The 21,402-nt window shown below is 37.9% G+C and overlaps 3 protein-coding genes and 1 non-coding gene across 7 annotated transcripts in view; 1 reads left to right on the forward strand and 3 right to left on the reverse strand.

Annotated features, from left to right (window-relative positions):
• Positions 1–1,518, reverse strand: part of pisd (phosphatidylserine decarboxylase) — a 16,100-nt gene extending 14,582 nt beyond the window's left edge. Inside the window, exons 1-3 of the mRNA XM_054612730.1 lie at positions 1,456–1,518; positions 1,033–1,076; positions 132–268 (exon numbers count right to left, since the gene is read on the reverse strand). Coding sequence (XP_054468705.1) covers positions 132–268; positions 1,033–1,076; positions 1,456–1,499 — 225 coding nt within the window. The 5' untranslated portion in view covers positions 1,500–1,518. The remainder of the gene's footprint in view (positions 1–131; positions 269–1,032; positions 1,077–1,455) is intronic.
• Positions 1,519–2,474: 956 nt separating this feature from the next.
• wu:fi75a02 (arginine-glutamic acid dipeptide repeats protein) lies at positions 2,475–12,347 on the reverse strand. 4 transcript variants are annotated; one of them, XM_054611924.1, is made up of 11 exons: positions 12,265–12,347; positions 8,951–9,087; positions 7,788–8,798; positions 6,641–7,109; positions 5,815–6,138; positions 4,414–4,437; positions 4,084–4,258; positions 3,849–3,937; positions 3,694–3,765; positions 3,432–3,562; positions 2,475–3,252 (listed from the first exon to the last, which is right to left on the reverse strand). In XM_054611924.1, the coding sequence occupies exons 2-11, from the start codon at positions 9,069–9,071 to the stop codon at positions 3,089–3,091; spliced, it is 2,580 nt and encodes an 859-aa protein (XP_054467899.1). In that variant the 5' UTR covers positions 9,072–9,087; positions 12,265–12,347; the 3' UTR covers positions 2,475–3,088. The 4 variants fall into 4 exon arrangements, with proteins under 4 accessions (XP_054467899.1, XP_054467900.1, XP_054467898.1 ...); XM_054611925.1 differs by lacking the exon at positions 12,265–12,347 and adding an exon at positions 10,831–11,218 and having other exon boundaries at positions 7,788–8,795; XM_054611923.1 differs by lacking the exon at positions 12,265–12,347 and adding an exon at positions 10,831–11,218.
• On the forward strand, positions 12,278–21,342 carry LOC129102746 (UDP-glucuronosyltransferase 2A2-like). Its single transcript, XM_054613010.1, has 4 exons — positions 12,278–12,574; positions 14,004–14,473; positions 20,757–20,976; positions 21,056–21,342. Exons 1-4 carry the CDS (start codon positions 12,369–12,371, stop codon positions 21,333–21,335), a joined length of 1,176 nt encoding a protein of 391 aa, XP_054468985.1. The 5' UTR covers positions 12,278–12,368; the 3' UTR covers positions 21,336–21,342.
• Positions 16,461–16,531, reverse strand: trnag-gcc (transfer RNA glycine (anticodon GCC)). Its single transcript has one exon. It is a non-coding gene; the product is annotated as a tRNA-Gly (tRNA).
• Positions 21,343–21,402: the final 60 nt, after the last annotated feature.

Here is a 21,402-nt window from a genome sequence, read left to right on the forward strand (position 1 = left end):
TCAGTCAGTAGTATGTAGTCGGTGGAGGAAGACAAAGGAGAAGAAGAAAATGAAGAAGAAGAAAATGAAGAAAACAATGAAGAAAAAGAAGAAAACGAAGAAGAAGAAGAAGCAGGTGTGTCCTCTCCTACCTGTGTGGGTGTGGCTAAAACAGGCGGGGCTCCATCCTGCTGTTGGTCCCTCCACCTGTATTTCTGGTAACCAAGGTAACCACCACCTGACACTAACAGGAGGGGGAGGGGCCAGCGGCGGGGCAGAAAGGTGCGACCTGGAGAGAGAGAGAGCTGATTGGTCAGTGAATCCTGATCCAGGTTAGTTTTTGTTGCATTCTGTACATTTGATTCAGTTAGTTTTAGTTTCACATTGAAATGATGCGAGTTCACTAAAGAACATAAACACACAAACCTACGACTTTACATTTTCTGATTTCCGACTTTTTAAAACTCTGACCTGCTGATTTTCTTTCTAAAAATTATAATTGACAGCAAAACTTTATTCACAAAGATCACAAATAATTTAAACCATCATTAATTCAGTGTGAACTACAAATGTTATCCTTTTATTGTGTTATTGTCATCTACAGTTATTTGAATACAAACACACAATTCAAATGAAATCCATGATTGCATAATTATTGATTAAAACAAATCTAGTCATTCATATTTTTAATAATGTATTATAATCCGTGTTAGGAAGTTAAACGGCTCATAATTCATCTCTAATATCTATTTTATATTAAAACATATAACTGTATTTAGATAAAAGTGAAATCTGTGCAAGATATCATTTGTTTTGTATGAAAGGCCAAGTGGTGCCTCTCATTATCTCCTCTCCTTTGGTAGAGTTTCCTAAGCATTGAGGATTCATCCAGACTTCTCATGGCTCACACTTACATTCTATTTCACTCAAACAGGAACCTTGCAGGAAAAAGACTAACCTCCTCCTCCACTAAATAACCCTGGGAGAGACCAGGAAGTGAAGAGGAAGTGAAGAGGAAGTGAGGAGGAAGTGAGGCTGTCCTGACAGACTCACCTGTGCTCAGTGCTCTCTGCTGGAAGCAGCTCTGAGGAGAACTTCTATAAAGAAAGAACATAAAGTTAAAATAATATTTCATCAGATATATTTAAAATACATTTAATGATCTTAATGTTCAGGTTCAGTCACCTGCTCACGTGACTGCAAACAGGTGACTGTGACTCATCTGGTTCATGTCACCTTCATCACCCTCCTCACCTGTGTGACGTCACACCCTCCTCACCTGTGTGACGTCACACCCTGCTCGCTGTCTCCATTAAACGTTCATTCACTATAAACGTTGAGCAGTCTGGTGGCCCCGCACGGCCCCGCACACACGACAAACACGTCACACTGTCATCACGTCAAACCCACAGTGATGACGTCACCGCATGACGTCAAGTCGCTCACTTTAATTTGAAAGAAAATAAAGTTAAATACCTCAAAGTCAATCCGCCGCACACCCTCCGCAAGGCCGCCGCCATGTTGTTTGTGTGACGTAAGGACGTCGTGCGTGACGCTGTGGAGTAATTTACCCTGAGTAAGGTCTGCCAGGTACGCCTTCCTTCACCGTGAACGACTCTGGGAGTTTTCCCTCCAGGTGTGCGGCCCCGGAGGCTCAGGTGACAAGGAGCAGATCAGTTGGGTTAAATGTAATTGTTTTCAGCAGGAAACACTGAAGTGATGTGAACTGTCCTCTGAGGCAGCTACTGCCTGCCAGGCGGGACTGAGGGTAACAAATATCAGCCACAAAATCACCAGTTTCATAAGAATTAAATGATAGAAATGTTAATTAACAAAGTAAATTATAAACGATGTTTCCACCAAAACTGTGACCATGACAACACATAATCAACTCTACTTATTAACTTATTGGCTGTTCATCTTCTGTAGAATCTGAATCAGGAACTAGTATAAAAGTATAAAATGTCCAATTCAAATATGATAAACAAACAAAGAGTATGTTACCAGTATGTTATTAAAGTGTGTTGTGTGTTTTTCTATTTACCCATATTGTTAATACTATAAAGTGTTCACTGTGTTATTTGAAGTCTGTAGTATCTCTCTATAATATATTATGGGATGCCATCAGCCAGACAGACGGGATGTGAGCTCTTCTTTCAGGTTTTAGCAGCAGTGTCTCAGTGAGGATGTTCGTTCATTATGCAGCCGGATATAGAAACACATTCTGAGGTTCTACAGTGAATGAAAGGCATCAAGAGATATTTAGCTTTGAGGGTTCTGCTCCAAATTTAAAGGGTTTTGGCTTCAAAATATGCAATTTTACATCATTTTGGACCATTTTTTATGACTGTAGATAACGTCCCGAAAGCTTAAACACAAAACTTTCTGTTATATTTTATTATATTCACACGTCACAGTCTTCATCTGAACATTTAATCTTCTGGAAATGTTTGCACATTAAAATCATTTTCTTTAAATTTAAAGGCTGGAATCAGACAACTTTTAAATAATGTTCCATTCATTATATTTGTTGACAAATTATTTCACTGAGGAGCGATAGACGGAAGATGATCAATCATTGATCAATGACTCTGATCACTAATAAATTGACAAACTTCAGTGAGCAGAAACAAACTTTATTTGTTCCAAAAATAGACACATTTTCAGCAGAAATATATATATTACGCTTTAAAAACTCCAAATACTTCACCACCAGTACTACAGAGTACTCACAGTATCACAGAGTACCACAAAGTACTGCAGTGAAGTCTTTTTATATTTCATGAAACACCAAAATTTTTAAAATAAACATAAAGCCAGCTGTGCCCCGCTGTGGGCGTGGCCTCCTGACAGGTCATCTGTTAAAAAAACTAGTAAAAATATTAAATATTTCAGAAAATTCACATTTAATCAGCCTACACTGTAAAAAAAAAAAAAAATCAAATACAAACGAAAGAAATAAAGTACACCGCAAAAAAAAAAGAAGTAAAAACCCACTACACCAGACTGACTTGCTGATGGCGTTACCACGGTAACGCAGCAGTAGCAGGTGCGCTAGCAGCTCAGTTTATTTGGCCTTTGGTCAGCTGACAGGAAGTTACGTCACAGCTCACACGTCCAGGCCCTGCCGTGTCAGGAAGTCTTCGAGCGCGCTCAGTCGCTCCACCAGCATCACGTCCAGGTCCGCGTCGTCATCGTCAGGGCCGTTGCCATGGCAATGCCGCCGAGCTGCCATCCGTTTCCGGGGCAACATGGCAACAGGAAGTCCCGCCCCTAAAACAGATGCAGATAAAACTTAAAATTTCCTTAAAACACTTTGTTTTAACAAAGTAAAGCTTTTTATATGAATGAAAAGATTTCAATAAAAGAACCTCTGAATTTGTGTACGTGTCTGGGGCTTTTATTGTGAAAGGTAAAAACGGAAAGAGTAGCTCTGGTCTTTCCCAGCATACCTTGCGGCCTCTTCCTCTTCCTGGGTTGAGTGAAGTCAGGAAAGAGGAGGAGCCTGCGCCTCCTCTGCTGGCCAATCAGGAGCAGCGCGCCGTCTTTCTCCCGCGGCTCCTCGAAGATTGTCTCCAGACTCCTGCAGGGTAACAGAAAAGCATGCTGGGAGATGTAGTTTGTACGATAGACTGACATAATTTTATGTCTGTGTTCGCTTTGAGTTTTTACTGCTTTTTGTAAACTTCAAATTTGTGATTTGTAGTTTTTTACCTGTTTGTGGTGGGGGATTTGTAGTTCTTGTTGGTGTAAATCTCCTCCAGACTGAACTCTTTCTTCTTTAACCTGAAAATATTAATCAAAATCATTATTTTGATCTTTTCCTCACATTTTCTCTTTTTATTTCCTCTTCTCCCCCCCCACATCACCTTTTGACCTTTGGTAGTCCCATCGGAGTGAGCAGCGTTTCCCGTGGCGATGCACGCCGGATTCTTATCTGTGACACTCGTTTACAACGCTGAGAAGACAAATTCACAGAAAACAGAAATCTAGACAACTATTTAAGAAGGACAGGAGCTTAAAACACATTCAATTATGAGTATGTGTATAAACCATGTGGAACAAAACAAGCTACAATGTTAGCATAGCATAACACCATTCCACCTCTCCATTAATGCTGAGGAACTCCGAGGCCACTTCTGATTGGCCGACAGGAAGCGGAGCAGCAGACAGCCCATTGGCTGAACACAGGGGGAGGGGCAGGGGCCGTCGCCGGGGGAGGCTGCGGGTGCTGTGATTGGCCCGCTGCTTCTGCTGTCGCCGGGCAGAGAAAGTTGGGCTGCAACAGACACATAAAATATTTTCTATAATTAGTGATTTTTACGATGTATTTACAACACAAACACTCGTAAAAACAAATAAACAATTAAAATAAACTTAATGAAATACACAAACTTTATAAAAAGTGAGAATATACATTTGTTCTTAAATTACCTTGGTGTAGGCGCTCGCATGTAACTGCAAAAACAAAGCAATTGAAGAATTTTAATTTATGTTCACAGAGTAACAAAATAATTCACACCTGCATTAATAGGCATCTGGGATGATCCAATCACAAGAGGAGAAGTCAAAGTAAGTCAGTTCACACCTGTCGTTAGAATTAATCTCCATCGTAGACTGTTTATAAGAAGTGAGGTAGTCATGGTGACGCCGCTAATTGGTTTGTGGGCGATTACGTTTTGAAGCCTTGAGTTCGTCATTTTGGCCGTCGCCATCTTGGTTTTTCCGCAACCAGTGAACAGGAAGTGACCATATTTGGACTGAGGAGGAGTGACGTAGAGACGCCGTATACGACTCTGGTGTCGACCTGTCAATCAGTGTGTAGCCCCGCCCTAAAGCATCCCCTGCTTTATGGTCTGTTTGACTCTAAATGGAGCATCATTTACTAAATGAACATCATGCTGTATTGAAGAAGACTTGAAACTAGAGATTGAGACCATAAACTCATGTTTACAATGTTTACTGAGGGAATAAATCAAGAGAGAAGTAGAGTCATTTTCTCATAGACTTCTATACAACCAGAGGAGTCGCCCCCTGGTGGACAGGAGAGAGAATGCAGCTTTAACACAGGAAGCTTTGACTTCACTCTTCAGAACTGGAGGTTGTCTCCTGGCGTAAATACAAGCGTATATGGCGTCTCTATATCACTTGCAAAAAAAACCAACACAGCGACGGCCGAATCCAAGATGGCGACTTATTATATACAGTCTTATATGCATTTCAAAACCAAATGTAAACAGAGTCAATAACGGTAAAGCTGTCATTACATTACAACACGTAAATACAACTGTTAATGCCCGAATGAATATTCATGAATATAGCAATAATATATGAATATTAATGAATATAGCAATAATATATGAATATTAATGAATATAGTAATAATATATGAATATTAATGAATATAGTAATAATATATGAATATTCATGAATATAGCAATAATATATGAATATTAATGAATATAGTAATAATATATGAATATTAATGAATATAGTAATAATATATGAATATTAATGAATATAGTAATAATATATGAATATTCATGAATATAGCAATATATATGAATATTAATGAATATAATAATAATATATGAATATTAATGAATATAGTAATAATATATATGTAATATATATGAATATAGTAATAATATATGAATATAGTAATATAATATTCATGAATATAGTAATAATATATGAATATTAATGAATATAGTAATAATATATGAATATTCGTGAATATAGTAATAATATATGAATATTAATGAATATAGTAATAATATATGAATATTAATGAATATAGTAATAATATATGAATATTAATGAGGGGAAACCAACCAGTGGTCGCTGCTCAGACTGGGCGGGGCCGTCAAGTCCTTCAGGCTCCGCAGGGGACTCCTAATAGCTCCGCCCCTCACAGACTCCGACATTGTCTCCACGGCAACCGCTGACAGCCGCAGCATGGGGGCGGGGTTAAAGGAGGAGGAGGAGGAACTAAGGTGCCATATGTGGAAAGCACCGTGATTGGAGGAGAGGGAGGGCGGAGAGATTATGTCAGAGAAACGCCATTGGCCTGTAGACACACGGAGTGTTTCTGATTGGCTGCAGGTCCGACCACTCGGGGCCGACTGCAGGAGGTGCAATGCATGCTGGGAAGAGGAGCTAAGGAGAAAAGTAGGAGAAATGTATACATTTTTTAAAAAAAACTGTTCTGAAGTATTGAATTTATGGTCCTAAATAATTACTTTCATTTTAATTTAATTATTTAAAAATGTAGACTTTATACAATCTACATGTTTTTAAAAAAAAATCTACATTAATTATAATAAATTGGTTAATAATATATTACTTACCTTATTTACTTTCTCTCATTTAATATAATACAAATATAGTTTCAATACTTTTATAGTGTCCTTTATAATAGTTATCTTAAATATAAGCAATTCTTTCAATTATTTCCAATTTAAAGTTTCTATAGATATTTATCTAATCTAAACCTTAATATTTGATTAAATAAAGTCTTTATTTTGTCTTTAAATGTACTAAGGATGAACTACGATTATAATTCTGCATTAACTTTTCTTTTAACAAATTATCTGAAACTTATGTGATTCAAGTACATTTTAAATAAATTAAATGTGTAATATAAATATTTAAAATGAACCTGAGTAGTGGCGCTCTGTATCCATTCTGCCTGACGACACTGACGGCTTTCTCTGATTGGCTGCCTCCTTCCACTTCTCTTCTTCTGTGCTTCCTGTGGTTGAATCTGTGCAGAACGAGCAGCGCCTCCTCACCTGCTCCTTCTCTAAAGGAGACCGCCATCCGACCCACAAATCTCCCAGCTTCCTCCTCATCCTCTTCATCTTCTTCTCTGTTTTCTGGAAAAATACTAATGTCTCTTCCTCTGTGGTTCTTCCTCCTGTTCCTTAACCTCTCCTCCTCCTCCTTCTTCTCCTCTTCCTCGTCCTCACTTCTGCTCCTCCTCCGCTGTTCTGACAGGCTCAAACTAGAGGAGAGAGGAGGTGTGGGTGAGTCCTCGCTGTCTGATGAAGATGATGATGAAGGGGTGGTGGTAACAGGTGGGCGGTGGGCGGGGCTACACATGGGGGCGGGGCTAAATGCTCCCAAACCTAAAGAAGAAAAGAGAAAGACGAGTTTAGTTGTGAAATTGGTCAATATTATTATTATTTGGTGATTAATATTTGGATACATTTGTAGCAATGTACATCTACTGTGGTTCAAATATGTAAAAACTACCATAGAATTATCAGTGTCATTTATTGACAAACATCCTGGTAGATCATCATGGTAACACATCAGTTATGCTGTATTCATACAAAACTTTAACTTTTATTTTTGATTTAACTTTTATTATTCACTGTATCTCTCAGGCCACACGTCGGCTGGTTCACTAAAGATGAATGAACCCAAAATAAACTATTTTGCTCTTATTTAACTGCAATACACAGATAAAAAAGATGATTAAATGACTGTAATGTAATGTAAATGCTTGTTTTCTGAATGGAGTTTGGTTTGATTGTTGCTAGGCTATGCTAACATTGTAGCTGCTCCGTCAACACTCAAAATAACCTCATAGAGGTGTAAATACGTCAGCGTGGTTATTGTTTGTACCATCTGGTTTATACTCATAGTTTGAATAACTTTGAATAAATGTCTCTCTGATCTGCAGACGTGTTGTCGTCGTTGTTTTGTTGTTGTTGTTGTTGTTGTTGTCCTCTAAAGATCACAATCGTCATCAGACTGTCCTGGAGGAGGAGGAGATAAAGGAGGAAACAGACAGAACTCACCAGGAGAACAGGCTGCTCCTCCCCCTTCTCCTTTCTGCCCGCTCCTCTTCTTCCTCCTCTTCACCCTGCTGCTCCTCTCCAGAGAGTCCAGGCGACGGCCGATGGAGGCCAGAGCTCCACGCAGGAGGCGCCGCACCTCCGACCGGTGAGCTGAGAGGATGCGAGGCAGGAGGGAGGAGCAAGGGCAGCAGGGAGGAGGAGCTACAGGAGGAGGAGGAGGAGGAGGAGGAGGATGAAGAGGAGAAACTGGAGCAGAAAGAGGAGGATGAGAATATACTGGAGGGGGAGAAGAAGGAAGCAAAATGAGGGATGAAGGGACAGGAAGAGGAGGAGGAGAAGGATGAAGAGGAGAAACTGAAGGAGGAGAAGAAGAAGGACAAGAAAGGAGGGATGGAGGGACAGGAGGAGAGGAAGACAGAGGAGAACAAATGGCAGAAGTATGATGAGTAAAAAGGACAGGAGGAGGAGAAACATGAGAAGAAGAAGAGTGGTGAAGAGGAGCAGAAGGAGGAGAACGATGAGGACAAGAAGGAGGTAATGGAGAAGAAGAGACAGAAGCAGATGGAGTACAGACAACCTGAGGAGACATCAAAGAAGGAGGTGAAGGATGGAGGAATGAAGAAAGAGAAGACAAATGGGAGGGAGGAGGAGAAACAGAAGGAGCAGGCGGAGTAGAGGAGGAGGAAGAATAAAGAGGAGGAGGATGAAAGGTGAAAGGTGCCAAAGGAGGAGGAGGTAAAAAGGGGGAAGACGAAGGATGAGGATGAGTGGAAGGAGCAGAGGAAAGAAGAGAAGGAGAGACAGAAGATGGAGGAGAAGTGGGAAAATGTGTAGATGAGAAAGAAGGAAGAGGAGTAAAAGATGAAGGAGAGGAGAGGAAGGAGGGGTGAGGAGTCAGAGAAGGAGCAGAAGAGGTAGAGAGGGCAAAGAGAGGAAGAGGAGGAGGAGAGGAAGGTGAGGAGGAAGAGGAGGATGAGGAGCTCCATGGAGGAGCAACAGGAGAGAAAACTTCTGGAGGAGGAGAAACAGCAGTCAGTACGTTCTCTCTCTCTCTCTCCCACTCTGAATGTAAACATCCAAATCTCTCCTCATGATAGATAAATATGACAAATAAATAATAAAAGACAAATTATGCCAATAAATAAAATAAAAAAGACATCCACCTGTTTGCGTGTCTTCGTCATCACCTTCATCAGCCAATGTTTGAGCAGGGGGCGGGGTCATTGTTGATAGGCCACGCCCCCTGTCATCGCTCTCGTTCAGGGTCAGCGGGCGAGTGAGCATGACTGTTTACAAACACCTGACACAAATAAGAAAAGAGAGTCAGGTCACGGAAACTGTAAATAAAAATGATTAACATATTTGACTTCAAAAAAAAAATTTAAATTAAATTACATTTAATATCACACAGTGATATTCAACTACAAAGTAATAATTTAAGCTTCTATTGTCACAACATCACAAGATATATATATATATACACATTCATATATATAATTAAATATATTAGAAATGATAAGATATTCTTCACAGAAAAAGAAGTATCCCTTAAACGTTTTGCTAAATTATATTAAAACCATTTTTATAGGAACTGGGCAATATGGACACAATCTTCTTTCCTAATATATATATATATAGAGAGAGAGATATGTAATTTCTTATCTCTAACAATATATACCATGATATAGTTTGTTTTCTGGCAAGTGAATTAATAAATAGTCCACATGAAATAACCACATGGTAATTCTGTCTCATGCTAATAGAGGGATGTATTTGTTCTGGTGCACAATCTTTCTCCTGAAACTCCCTTTTTAAAAAGGTAAAATAATATATTTCTTTATTTTTTGACTCTAAATATTTTTTTACCAAAATGTTAAAGTATCAGAAAAGTATACAAATGGGTGGAAAGTACAACAAAAATAATTTAATTTTGTTAACATGTTTTTTTTTTAAACTGTGTTTGAGCTTAAATAAATTAATAAACAAACAAATAAATATATATATATAAATAAATACATAAATGAATAAATACATAAATGAATAAATAAATACATAAACAAATAAATAAATACATAAATGAATAAATAAATACATAAACAAATAAATAAATACATAAATGAATAAATAAATACATAAATAAATATATATATAAATAAATATATATATAAATAAATACATAAATGAATAAATAAATACATAAATGAATAAATAAATATATAAATACATTTATAAATAAATATATAAATAAATACATAAATAAATATATATAAATAAATAAATACATAAATGAATAAATAAATATATATATAAATAAATACATAAATGAATAAATAAATACATAAATGAATAAATAAATATATAAATACATTTATAAATAAATATATAAATACATTTATAAATAAATATATAAATACATTTATAAATAAATATATAAATAAATACATAAATTAATAAATAAATAAATATATAAATAAATACATAAATGAATAAATAAATACATAAATAAATACATAAATGAATAAATAAATATATAAATACATTTATAAATAAATATATAAATAAATATATAAATAAATACATAAATGAATAAATAAATACATAAATAAATACATAAATAAATACATACATAAATGAATAAATAAATTTATAAATATATAAATAAATACATAAATTAATAAATAAATAAAAATAAATAAATACATAAATGAATGAATAAATAAATAAATAAGTTACTTTCACTATCGCGAGACTTCAGCCATTCCTGTTCTCATCCCAGTTCTCGCTGTAAACCGGACTCTGTTTTCACTGTCAGCTGATTAACGGGTGATTTTCACGGTTTAATTTCGGCATCGCGGGATCTCGTGTGACGTAACACGAGGGGCCGGGAGAGGCAGTGGGGGTGAGGATGGAACGGGATAAAACGGGATAAAACGGGATTTGGGGCAAATAAAAAGGAAGCTGCTCGAGCTAGCCGCGGCTAGCTGCTGTTAGCTTCCCTGTGTGTGCGGCCGTTAACGGGACGTTTTAACGGTTCTTTTTTTACCTGTGTCACTCCCCGTGGGTCCGCTAGTCTCCGTTAAATCCTATTCTCTCTCATTATTGGCGGTTTACCGGCTGGAAACGGCCGAATCTTGCGGGATTTGCAGAGGAATCGGTGCCTCTGTGATCACCGTGGACCGGCGTCAAGCTAACGGAACACACATGTACGGAACTTCCGGTGGGGATGTCAAAATAAAACGATCATGGACGAGATGAGAGCGGAAATGACGCAGAAAGATGGGAAGCCTTTCAAATTAAAACAGATAATGTAAATGACCTGGCTGTTGCTTCTGGACACAGACATCTGAGGGAAGGCCGTAAATCATACATTCATTGATTATTCTATAAACATAAGTGTACGTTTACAAGACAAAGACAAAGTGTTTGAACTGCACCACCAACAAGGCCATAAACACAGTAATGGCATATATTGCCTGTGATTGTTTTGTTTTGTTTGAATGTATGTTTTTAGCTGTTTCTTGTTGACAATTGTTTAATAAATTAATAAATAAATAAAATGCTTCTGGGGGAGTTTTCTTTTTTCAAGGTAAAAGCACACAGATTGTACAATTTGGAAACGAAACACATGAAGGATCAATAAAGATAATCTTCAAAAATGAATGATTGAAGTGTAAAGTATCAGTTTGTTACACTTATTGTATTCATATTAGTTTGTTTCTGTACTTTTGCTCTGGTTTCTGCTCTTAGATGCTTGTTTAAGAAAGGAGATGCACTGATGACTTCTGGTGACTAGTAGTTCTCTTGAATACCTATGTTGAATACACTTCCTGTAAGTCGCTTTGGATAAAAGCGTCTGCTAAATGACTGTAATGTAATGTAATGTAATGTAATATAATGTAATGTAATGTAATGTAATATAATGTAATATAATATAATATAATGTAATGTAATGTAATGTAATGTAATATAATATAATGTAATAATGTAATGTAATATAATGTAATGTAATGTAATAATGTAATATAATATAATATAATATAATATAATATAATAATAATAATATAATAATAATAATATAATGTAATGTAATAATATAATATAATGTAATGTAATATAATATAATATAATGTAATGTAATGTAATGTAATGTAATATAATGTAATGTAATGTAATGTAATGTAATATAATGTAATGTAATATAATGTAATGTACTGTAAAGTAAGAAGCTAACTTCAGACTAAAAAGGAACTCCACCCTGATCACATGACTTCAAGAGCACTAGTGTCACAATAAAAGACAGACAGACAGACAGACAGTCAGTCAGTCAGTCAGGCAGTCAGTCAGACAGACAGACAGTCAGACAGACAGTCAGACAGACAGACAGTCAGACAGACAGTCAGACAGACAGACAGACAGTCCCCTCTCTCTGTCAGTCCTTTCTTGTGCAGTCAGGCTGCAGCTCTGATCTGTAACTGACCTCTGATCAGTTGGACTTTGGAGTTGTTTGTTGTCGGAGCAGATTCAGTCTCAGAGACAGAAACACCAGAAACACCAGAATCATTTATTCAGCTGGGCCTCGTGATGCAGGTTCTCCTCCCTCTCCTCCTGGTCCTCCTCTCTCCTGACTCTCAGGCTGATGGCGGCCATGTCCTGGTTTTTCCGGGCGAGTACAGCCACTGGTTGAACATGCGGAGCCTGGTGGAGGAGCTGGTGAGGAGGAACCACTCCGTCACCGTGCTGGTTTCAGCAGCAGAGACGCAGACAGGTTCAGCTTCCTGGTGTTCCAGGTGACCAGCAGCAGTCTCCCGTCAGAGACTGTGTTCAAAAGTGAAAGTGAAAGTTTGTTCACCGTCTATGTGGACGTGGTTTCATATTAAGCCTCTAAAATGATGATATAACATTATTAGCACAACGTAGAGGATTACACATGCACTATTACACATGCACTATTACACATGCACTAAATGTGGTCTAAACGTGAACGTCTAATAGACGTCTACACATAGACGTTGAATAAACTTTCACTTTTAAACGTCTTTTAAATCACTTTTAAACCTTTTTTAAACCTCTTTTAAACGTCTTTTGAACGTCTTTTGAACCACTTTCAAACCACTTTTAAACGTCTTTTAAACGTCTTTTAAACGTCTTTAAATGTCTTTTGAACCTCAAACTGCTCACAGTAACATATGTATCATTAAACACGTAGTCATAGTAACACATTAACAGTTTACAGGACAAATAAGACCATCTGACACAGGCAACAACTACAATGACAATGAAAATACACAACAGAATCTCCCGTTTCTTCTTTAAATGTTGTCAAAGCCTCCAGGAGACAGTTTCAGATGATCTGTCATATTTCAGATGTCTGTAAATTAAACAAGAATTATAAACATATTCAGTGTTGAACGTCTGTTCACCGGTGACCTTAGTCGTGTTTAAACGTCTTTCCAACGGAAACATGCTCACTGGCATATTACACATTATGATACTTTATATTGTTTATAAGTTGCTCTATGCCAAACAACAATGTTCTGACCGTCTACTTTGTTAGTTAGTTGTTTTTCTACTGTTTCTTATTGCTTATTTATAATACTTGTTTTTTTTATTTTCATTTTTATGTCTCTTGTGTGCACTTTACTCTCTGCTGCTGTAAGCCTGCACATTTCCCCGGGACTAATAAAGGATTATCTTATCTTGTTTGTACATTAATTTATTTTATTTTATTTATTTTACATTTAAACTGTGTACCCTGTTTATGTTGTTTATGTTGTTTATGTTGTTTATGTTGTTTCTGATGTTTCTGTTGTTTCTGTTGTTTCTGATGTTTCTGTTGTTTATGTTTCTGTTGTTTATGTTTCTGTTGTTTATGTTGTTTATGTTGTTTCTGATGTTTCTGATGTTTCTGTTGTTTATGTTTCTGTTGTTTATGTTGTTTCTGTTGTTTATGTTGTTTCTGATGTTTCTGTTGTTTATGTTTCTGTTGTTTCTGTTTCTGTTGTTTATGTTGTTTCTGTTGCTGTTGTTTATGTTGTTTATGTTGTTTATGTTGTTTCTGTTGTTTATGTTGTTTCTGATGTTTCTGTTGTTTATGTTTCTGTTGTTTATGTTTATGTTGTTTATGTTTATGTTGTTTCTGATGTTTCTGACGTAACTGATGTTTCCAGACTCATCAGTAAATGTTTGTTTGTTTTATCTTCAGGTCCCGTTCACAAGGGCGGAGCTTAAAGCCATCCCTGAAGAATTAATCCACTTCATCATGTACGAGTCTCACGTCTCGTCTCTGCTGCAGAAGTTCATGAAGATTCGTGACGTCATGGGGCGGATGATGGACTTCGGGATGCGTCAGTGTGACGCTATGTTGAAGAACGAGCAGCTGATGGCTACCCTGCGGGACGCCGCGTTCGATGCCGTCCTCCTGGACCCGGTGACCATGTGCGGCGAACTGGTGGCCGACGTGCTCGGCCTGCCGCTGATCATCTCGCTGCGCTTCACATTTGGCGGCGTCATGGAGCGACACTGCGGTCACGCGCCGCCGTCGTATGTCCCCGTGCCTCCGCTGGCGTACAGCGACCGCATGACGTTTGTGGAGAGGCTGGTCAACACGGTGACGTACGTCTGGATATCAGCGCTCACCGAGCTGTTCTGGGTTCCGAAGCTTGATAAGTACTACAGTGAGGTCAAAGGTCAGAGACGTTCGTGTGACGCAGAGACACAAACAGATTCATCCCGATACAGAACAAACCAGCTGATCACAATGATTATGAAACATCTGTTCATGATAAATAACAATTAATGAATCTTGTTGATCTCCTGAAGGCTTCGTCTTTCACAAAGCCTCAGCTTAAGTTAAGACGCTCCGTTTGAACTCTAAAAGTAAAAAAACATGAAATAAAAAGATTTGAAACAGAAATTAAACAAAATTAGATTAAAAAAATAAACTTTAAAGAAACATGTTTAGATACAGCTCAGTTTTTTTATTGCCAAAAGTAAATGACTGTGATGAGTTTAGTGACCTCGAGAAGTAAAAAAAAAAAGAGCATTTTTAAATACAAATAAAAACAATTGAAACAGAAAAATTTAACAAATTAAATAAAAATCAAAGATGTTGAAGTAAAAAAAATAAAATAAATGATTGTTGGAGTTTAGTGACCTGTCCCTTCTAGTAAAAAATTAGGGTTAGAGTAAACTTTAGGGTTATAGTAAACTTTAGGGTTAGAGTAAAGTTTAGGGTTAGAGTAAAGTTTAGGGTTATAGTTAACTTTAGGGTTAGAGTTAACTTTAGGGTTATAGTAAACTTTAGGGTTAGAGTTAACTTTAGGGTTAGAGTTAACTTTAGGGTTAGAGTTAACTTTAGGGTTAGAGTTAACTTTAGGGTTAGAGTTAACTTTAGGGTTAGAGTTAACTTTAGGGTTATAGTAAACTTTAGGGTTAGAGTAAACTTTAGGGTTATAGTAAACTTTAGGGTTAGAGTAAACTTTAGGGTTATAGTAAACTTTAGGGTTATAGTTAACTTTAGGGTTAGAGTTAACTTTAGGGTTATAGTAAACTTTAGGGTTAGAGTAAACTTTAGGGTTATAGTAAACTTTAGGGTTATAGTAAACTTTAGGGTTAAACTTTAGGGTTATAGTAAACTTTAGGGTTATAGTAAACTTTAGGGTTAGAGTTAACTTTAGGGTTAGAGTTAACGTTAGGGTTATAGTAAACTTTAGGGTTAAGTAAACTTTAGGGTTATAGTAAACTTTAGGGTTATAGTAAACTTTAGGGTTATAGTAAACTTTAGGGTTAGAGTTAACTTTAGGGTTATAGTTAACTTTAGGGTTATAGTAAACTTTAGGGTTAGAGTTAACTTTAGGGTTATAGTTTAGGGTTAAACTTTAGGGTTATAGTAAACTTTAGGGTTATAGTAAACTTTAGGGTTAGAGTAAACTTTAGGGTTATAGTAAACTTTAGGGTTAGAGTAAAGTTTAGGGTTATAGTTAACTTTAGGGTTAGAGTAAACTTTAGGGTTATAGTAAACTTTAGGGTTATAGTTAACTTTAGGGTTAGAGTTAACTTTAGGGTTAGAGTTAACGTTAGGGTTATAGTAAACTTTAGGGTTAGAGTTAACTTTAGGGTTATAGTTAACTTTAGGGTTAGAGTAAAGTTTAGGGTTAGAGTTAACTTTAGGGTTAGAGTCACTAATTGCTCCTTCTTTCCCACCTTTGGTGAGTGCACACCTGCGACAGGTGCTGATGGTGCACCCTTTAAATAGGCCACGGAAGTGCATGACGGGAGAAGGCTGGCAAGCAGATACAGTTATTGACCGTCTGTTTGTGAACCGTCTGTTTGTGAACTGTGCAACTTGATATATATGCATCCTTAATTTGTTATATTTTATTTACAATAAATGACGGCCAAAGGACGGCCTTGGACAGTCAAACTCTTACTCTTTTTTGGACACAAACTGCGCGTCAAACAATGCCATCACCAGCTTTCTCCGTGTGGCAAAAGGACAGCTTGGGATCTTGGGGTTATAGGAAAAACCCAACCACGGTTTTTTCGCCATTACAGTTACAGTAAACTTTAATGTTATAGTAAACTTTAAGGTTACAGTAAACTTTAATGTTATAGTGAACTTTAAGGTTATAGTAAACTTTAAGGTTATAGTAAACTTTAAGGTTAGAAAAGAGTTGCATTGGCCGGGAATCGAACCCGGGCCTCCCGCGTGGCAGGCGAGAATTCTACCACTGAACCACCAATGCTTGATAGAAGTTGCTGATAATACTTCCGCTTTTTAAACGTCTCGGTTACTAAACGCAGAGACGTGTTGATCAGTGACCGGAGGAGCGCGTCACGGTGTCACGTGTTTATTTAACCTCACGTGATTCAAGTGAATCTGATGGTAACTTGGGAGACTTTCAGCCACAAAAACACAATAAAGTCAAACATGAAATAACCTGAATGAAGTGTAACGGATCATCATCACGTGATGCTGTGACTGACGGGGAGACGCCACAGCGCCACTAGCGGCCAAAGATGTATTACATCGGTAGTGGATCAGCTACCATTGAAAATGAATGGAAACGGTTTAGGGCGTTTTAGCTAAAGAATCCCCAGGTGCCAACCCTGCCCATGACCCTGAAAGTGACCATAACCCCTAACCATAGGCCCGGATTTGATTCACAACCAATGCAAACTCTTTTCCCATAACTCTAACCCTATCACTAACCCTATCACTATCACTAACCCTATCACTAACCCTATCACTATCACTAACCCTATCACTATCACTAACCCTATCACTATCACTAACCCTATCACTAACCCTATCACTATCACTAACCCTATCACTATCACTAACCCTATCACTAACCCTATCACTATCACTAACCCTATCACTAACCCTATCACTATCACTAACCCTATCACTATCACTAACCCTATCACTAACCCTGTCACTATCACTATCACTAACCCTATCACTATCACTAACCCTATCACTAACCCTATCACTATCACTAACCCTATCACTAACTCTAACCCTATCACTAACCCTATCACTATCACTAACCCTATCACTATCACTAACCCTATCACTATCACTAACCCTATCACTAACCCTATCACTATCACTATCACTAACCCTATCACTATCACTAACCCTATCACTAACCCTATCACTATCACTATCACTATCACTAACCCTATCACTATCACTATCCCTATCACTATCACTAACCCTATCACTAACCCTATCACTATCACTAACCCTATCACTAACCCTATCACTAACCCTATCACTAACCCTATCACTATCACTAACCCTATCACTATCACTAACCCTATCACTAACCCTATCACTATCACTATCACTAACCCTATCACTAACCCTATCACTAACCCTATCACTGTCACTAACACTATCACTAACCCTATAAACCCTATCACTATCACTAACCCTATCACTAACCCTATCACTAACCCTATCACTAACCCTATCACTATCACTAACCCTATCACTAACCCTATCACTAACCCTGTCACTATCACTAACCCTATCACTATCACTAACCCTATCACTATCACTAACCCTATCACTATCCCTATCACTATCACTAACCCCATCACTAACCCTATCACTATCACTAACCCTATCACTAACCCTATCACTATCACTAACCCTATCACTATCACTAACCCTATCACTAACCCTATCACTATCACTAACCCTATCACTAACCCTATCACTATCACTAACCCTATCACTATCACTAACCCTATCACTAACTCTAACCCTATCACTAACCCTATCACTATCACTAACCCTATCACTATCACTAACCCTATCACTAACCCTATCACTATCACTAACCCTATCACTAACCCTGTCACTATCACTAACCCTATCACTATCACTAACCCTATCACTATCACTAACCCTATCACTATCACTAACCCTATCACTATCACTAACCCTATCACTAACCCTATCACTATCACTAACCCTATCACTAACACTAACCCTATCACTAACCCTATCACTATCACTAACCCTATCACTAACCCTATCACTAACCCTATCACTAACCCTATCACTATCACTAACCCTATCACTATCACTAACCCTATCACTAACCCTATCACTATCACTATCACTAACCCTATCACTATCACTAACCCTATCACTAACCCTATCACTATCACTAACCCTATCACTATCACTAACCCTATCACTAACCCTATCACTATCACTAACCCTATCACTATCACTAACCCTATCACTAACAACCCTATCACTAACCCTATCACTATCACTAACCCTATCACTGTCACTATCACACTATCACTAACCCTATCACTGTCACTATCACTGTCACTATCACTATCACTAACCCTATCACTGTCACTATCACTATCACTAACCCTATCACTAACTAACCCTATCACTAACCCTATCACTATCACTAACCCTATCACTATCACTAACCCTATCACTATCACTAACCCTATCACTAACCCTAACTATCACTATCACTAACCCTATCACTATCACTAACCCTATCACTAACCCTATCACTATCACTAACCCTATCACTAACCCTATCACTAACCCTAACCCTATCACTAACCCTATCACTATCACTAACCCTATCACTATCACTAACCCTATCACTAACCCTCACTAAACCCTATCACTATCACTAACCCTATCACTATCACTAACCCTATCACTAACCCTATCACTATCACTATCACCCCTATCACTATCACTAACCCTATCACTATCACTATCACTAACCCTATCACTAACCCTATCACTAACCCTCACTAACCCTATCACTATCACTAACCCTATCACTATCACTAACCCTATCACTAACCCTATCACTAACACTAACCCTATCACTAACCCTAACACTATCACTAACCCTATCACTATCACTAACCCTATCACTAACCCTATCACTATCACTAACCCTATCACTAACCCTATCACTAACCCTATCACTAACCCTATCACTATCACTAACCCTATCACTATCACTAACCCTATCACTAACCCTATCACTATCACTAACCCTATCACTAACCCTATCACTATCACTAACCCTATCACTATCACTAACCCTATCACTAACCCTATCACTAACCCTATCAACCCTATCACTAACCACTAACCTATCACTAACCCTATCACTATCACTAACCCTATCACTATCACCCTATCACTATCACTAACACTAACCCTATCACTAACCCTATCACTCACTAACCCTATCACTATCACTAACCCTATCACTATCACTATCACTATCACTAACCCTATCACTGTCACTATCACTATCACTATCACTAACCCTATCACTAACCCTATCACTATCACTAACCCTATCACTAACCCTATCACTATCACTAACCCTATCACTAACCCTATCACTATCACTAACCCTATCACTATCACTAACCCTATCACTAACCCTATCACTATCACTAACCCTATCACTATATCACTATCACTAACCCTATCACTATCACTAACCCTATCACTAACCCCTATCACTACTAACCCTATCACTATCACTAACCCTATCACTAACCCTATCACTATCACTAACCCTATCACTAACCCTATCACTATCACTAACCCTATCACTATCACTAACCCTATCACTATCACTATCACTATCACTATCACTAACCCTATCACTATCACTAACCCTATCACTATCACTAACCCTATCACTAACCCTATCACTATCACTATCACACACAAAAGCATGAATGTATAAATGTATCTCCTGTGCTGTTGGACTCGTGTACTTGTCCCTGATTCAGAAAGCAGAGCTGTTCATCCTGAGACAAAGGAAACTCTTTGTTTTTTAAAAAGTTATTTATTTATTTTTGCACATGGAGAGGATCAGGATTTAACCAGAACATCTTTGGTACCATCTATATATAATGTAGTTTTTATGTAGCAAATCTAACTTTTCGTTGTGCAACCTATTCGCAAAATGACAAATAAACAACTTTGTAACATGGTATAATTTTAAACTCCGGGTCCGTTGCTGTGGTAACATCATGGTTTAGCTGTTGAATGTGTAGTCAGTGTAAACCAACAAAAGCTTTACATTTTAACCTTTTACTTTGTTATAATCATCGATAGTGATTTTCTTTCCATAAAAACACGCAATTAAAATATTTAGGAAATGAAAGATTGTATTTTTAATGATATAAAAAATTCTTGTCATTCGTAGTTTTAATGATGTATAATTAGCTGCTTAGAGCTAATTAAATTAATTATTATTAATATTAAAATAAATATAAATTTTGTATATACATGTGATACACAAAACAGTCCGAGTCTTCTTTAACAAACATCATAAATATTTGTGAATAATATAAGAAATATTTTAACCGGAATGTTTTTGGGGTTTGATAAATGCTGAATCCTTTCACAATAAAAGCCCAGTGTCTCCTCCCTCTCAGGTCACCCGAAGACCAGAGCGTTCGTGACTCATGGCGGCACCAACGGTCTGTACGAGGCCGTGTTTCACGCCGTGCCAATGGTCGGAATCCCGATCTTCGGCGATCAGCACGATAACCTTGCCCGTCTGAGCCGCCGTGGCGCCGCCGTCGTCCTCGACTTCAACTACCTGACAACCGATGAGCTGACGGAGGCGCTGCATGCCATCATCACCGAGCCGAGGTGAGTGATGTCACAGGAAGGTCATATTTAGTTTGATTTAATGTTTGTTTGACTCGCTTTTTTCTCCCATGATGCTTAGCTACAAGTCCAGTGTGCAGCGTCTGTCGGCGCTTCACCACGACCGGCCGGTGTCGGCGCTGAACAACGCCGCCTTCTGGGTGGAGTTCGTGATGCGACATGGTGGAGCGCGACACCTGCGTCTGGCGTCACATGACCTGAACTTGTTCCAGTATTACAGCGTGGACACCGGCGCCGCCCTGCTGGTCACTATGACGGCGGCCGCCGCCCTCTGCTGGAGCGTCGCGCGGTACTTCCTGCGACGCTGCTGCAGACGACGAGGAAGAGAAAAGGCCGACTGAGGAGTTTTAATCAATAACAAAATAATTACAATCATGATTTAGTGAATTAATAACCAGAACATCTGAT

Source organism: Anoplopoma fimbria, chromosome 14 (genome assembly GCF_027596085.1).
Source record: "Anoplopoma fimbria isolate UVic2021 breed Golden Eagle Sablefish chromosome 14, Afim_UVic_2022, whole genome shotgun sequence".
Classification (NCBI taxonomy): domain Eukaryota; kingdom Metazoa; phylum Chordata; class Actinopteri; order Perciformes; family Anoplopomatidae; genus Anoplopoma; species Anoplopoma fimbria.